Source organism: Entamoeba nuttalli (genome assembly GCF_000257125.1).
Source record: "Entamoeba nuttalli P19 unplaced genomic scaffold asmbl_9017, whole genome shotgun sequence".
Lineage (NCBI taxonomy): Eukaryota > Evosea > Mastigamoebida > Endamoebidae > Entamoeba > Entamoeba nuttalli.
In genome coordinates this window covers 1-3,282 of record NW_008579413.1, presented here as the reverse complement: position 1 = coordinate 3,282, position 3,282 = coordinate 1, and the positions used below count along the sequence as shown (strand labels likewise).

At 23.0% G+C, this 3,282-nt stretch overlaps 1 protein-coding gene across 1 annotated transcript in view; it reads right to left on the bottom strand.

Annotated features, from left to right (window-relative positions):
• Positions 1–1,070, bottom strand: part of ENU1_191700 (calponin domain family protein, putative) — a gene marked incomplete at both ends in the record, with an annotated part of 2,847 nt that extends 1,777 nt beyond the window's left edge. Inside the window, one exon of the mRNA XM_008861833.1 lies at positions 1–1,070. This exon is cut by the window's left edge and continues 1,777 nt beyond it. Coding sequence (XP_008860055.1) covers positions 1–1,070 — 1,070 coding nt within the window.
• Between the last annotated feature and the right edge of the window lie 2,212 nt (positions 1,071–3,282).

The window sequence follows — 3,282 nt, the reverse complement described above, 5'->3', positions numbered from 1 at the left end:
TGTTTTCTCTTCTCTTCTTCTTCTTGTTTTTTTCTTTCTTCTTCTTGCCTTTTTCTTTCTTCTTCTTCTTGCTTTTTTCTTTCTTCTTCTTTCTGAAATAATTGTTGTTCTCTAATTTTTCTTTCTTTCTTTTCTTTTTCTAGTTTTTCTTTTAATTTCTGAAGTCTAACTTCTTCGGTTTCATTTACGAATTTCATATCTTTATCAAAGTCATCTTCTCTATCGTTTTTACTTTCTTCTGGTTGACTTATTATTTTATTGTTTGGTTTTATGTGGTTAGTAGTTTGGTTTTCTAGAGCGAATTCTTCTTGTTGGTATTCTATGTTAATGACTTTTTTGACTTGAACAGTTTCTTTTTCAGGAATGTTTTGTTCTTTTCTTATTGTTTTTTTAAAGGGAGAGTTAATGGTATACATTGGTGATGGTTTATTGTCTGTAATGCCAAGGGCATAATTTAAAGCATCTTGTTTTCTTTGTTCATCAAATTGTTGTCTAATTTCATCCCAGTCTTCACGTTGTGCATGATATAACTCAATCTTTTCTTTCTTTTCATACAATCTTCTAATTAACATCATTGTTGTCAGTTCATCAACACCTACATCTTCGATTCGTTCAACAACTTCTACAACACCAAACTCTTTCATTTTTCCAAATGGATCTTCTGGTCCTAATATCAATTTAATCATTCTCCCATCAATCCAGTCATTTGTATAATTCAAACATTTCCATTCTGTTATTCGTTCAATCCAAGTAGTGACTTCTTCCATGTCAGTTCTTTTTAATTTAAGATATTTTTGAGCAACAATCGTAAAGAATGCTAACATCATTTTTTCATCATTTTTAAATATGTCTTCTGCAGAACCTCCAAACCCAATTCCCAATTGATTACAAAAGTTAATTAAAACATTTGCAGCTTCCATAGACTGGAATGGAGTTTTAATGATTTTGGGGTATGGGTATTTACACTTTGAATGTGATATTTCTTCAATAAATCTTATAAGAATAAGACTATTAATTCTTTCAAATGACCCAATCTCTTTTTGTACAACAAATTCAAGCCATTTAACCATGGCATACTTCTCTATTCGACTCCATTGCTCCATTCTTTTTGGTTCATTTTTAAGTTTCCTCAAAAGATGATTTTTTCTTTTTCATTTATTCTCATGCCAAAATTTGTTTTTATTTTTGTTAAAAATGATACTTTTTTTCAACATGGTTACCACGTATTTTTTATTTAAACTCTTCTTTTTTTAGTTATCGAAACGTTATTCTAAAAATAATTCATTTTATCCTCCTTTTACTAATGTTTTATAAATACAATACATTATCTATACCATTTTTTAATGGAACGTACTGAGTAGAGATATAAGTATTTTATGTTATCTTTTTTTTAAAGTAGAGGTAGTTCAAAACAAAATCAAGAAGTTCGCTCAATCCAATAATCATTGTTTTCATTTATTTGAAAGAATAAAAAAATTTAAAAAACGGGTAATTTATGTGATAAATGACAAGAAACAAAATTAGTTGTATGAATCAATAAAATTTGGCATTACAGAAAATAAAGAAACGAATAAACCAAAAAATAACTCTCATAATATTGATTTTTTTCATTGTTAGCTGCATTACATTGATTAGGTTTCATCTTTAGATTAATTTATAGATTTAAAATATAAAACAGAAAGCATTGGACAAAGAAAACAAAAATTAAAATTCTATTTATTCATCCAATATGATCACTGAAATGAGTTAACTAATTATGAAATAAGTTAACTGGTTTTGCAAAGACAATACAATTCATTATTTACAAAACAAGAACAAAAAATTGAGAGGTTATAATATGAAACAGATTTTTAAATATTTTTTTTTCATTCTGGTTCTTAAATTAACTACTTACTTATTCTTTGTAAAAGTTGTTTGTACTAAAAAATAAAGACAATAAAAGTTACTTTTCTACCAATTTTATAGACAAACTCTGATATTTGGAACATATTAAATCTAATACTCATTTATTTAGAGTTATTTGTTTAGAGAATATTTTTGTATGTAAAAACTCAACTGAATTTTATTTATTTGAATCTAAATAAAAAGAATTTCAAATCATTATAATAATTTGTCTGTTTAATAATGTTATTAAAGAATAAAAATTATCATTCTTTTGGTCATTTAGTTATTTATATTTTTAATGTTTTAATTAAGTCTTTGTCTTTCTTTTATATAATTATTATGAATATTAATGATATTAAGAAATCAAATAAATACGTATTATAAAACTGTTCTAATTCTTTATATGTTATTTATACATTATTGAATAATTTTTTTTAGACAAAATATTCTTTTTGATAAAAAAGATTTTTCAAAGTGTTAAAAGAAGTTCTATTCCTTCATTGTATCTTTCTTCAAGAAATTCTTTTTTATTAATTGAACATCTTTATGGTTTAATCAAAATATTATAATATCTTTCTTAACCAATCATTGTTTGAAAATAACAACAAGTTTATTTTTTTAATAAAATGTCTTGGTAATTCTTGTTTTTTTGATAATAGATATTTTATTACTCAATTTAAAACATAACTCTTGAAACGTTTATAAATAGTTTCATTTAATAAATACATTTAGAAAAAATATCAATCTTATTATTAGGACAAGTAAAGCAAATCTAATTTAAATAAGATTAATAATATAAAATAATAAAAATACAATAAAATAGTATATAAACAAATTTAATAAACATCAAACAAGTTTATGAAGAACTCAATACATCATTTCAATTCAAAATATACATTAACTAATCCATTTGTAATAAAAATACTTTCAAAGATAAAAATGAATATTAATCCATAAACACTAATATAAAAAGTCATTCAAAAAGTTGTTGTAGACATTGTCACAAAAAGTTTCAATAAATACAACAACTAATTCAAAAAAACTTTATAAAATAAATATTTATAGAATAACTAAGAATCAACCAATCGCTGAATTAAAATTAATGAAAATTATTATTTCCTAATACCCACAATGTTCTCATTAATAAAATCTTAAACGTATAAACAAAAAAGTAAAAGACAAAAATATTTTAAACATCTTTTTAAAGAACAAATTAATAATAATTAATGTTTATTCCATAAATAAAAATCTATTTTCCGTACTTCAATTAAATCTACTTGTTTAGATAACTTGACTATATTCTTAAATATACTTTTTAATTTTCAGAGTTGGTTTTTAACAAAACTGTTTTACTTATCAATTATTTATTTCATTACTGTTTTATTAATAATTCCACGT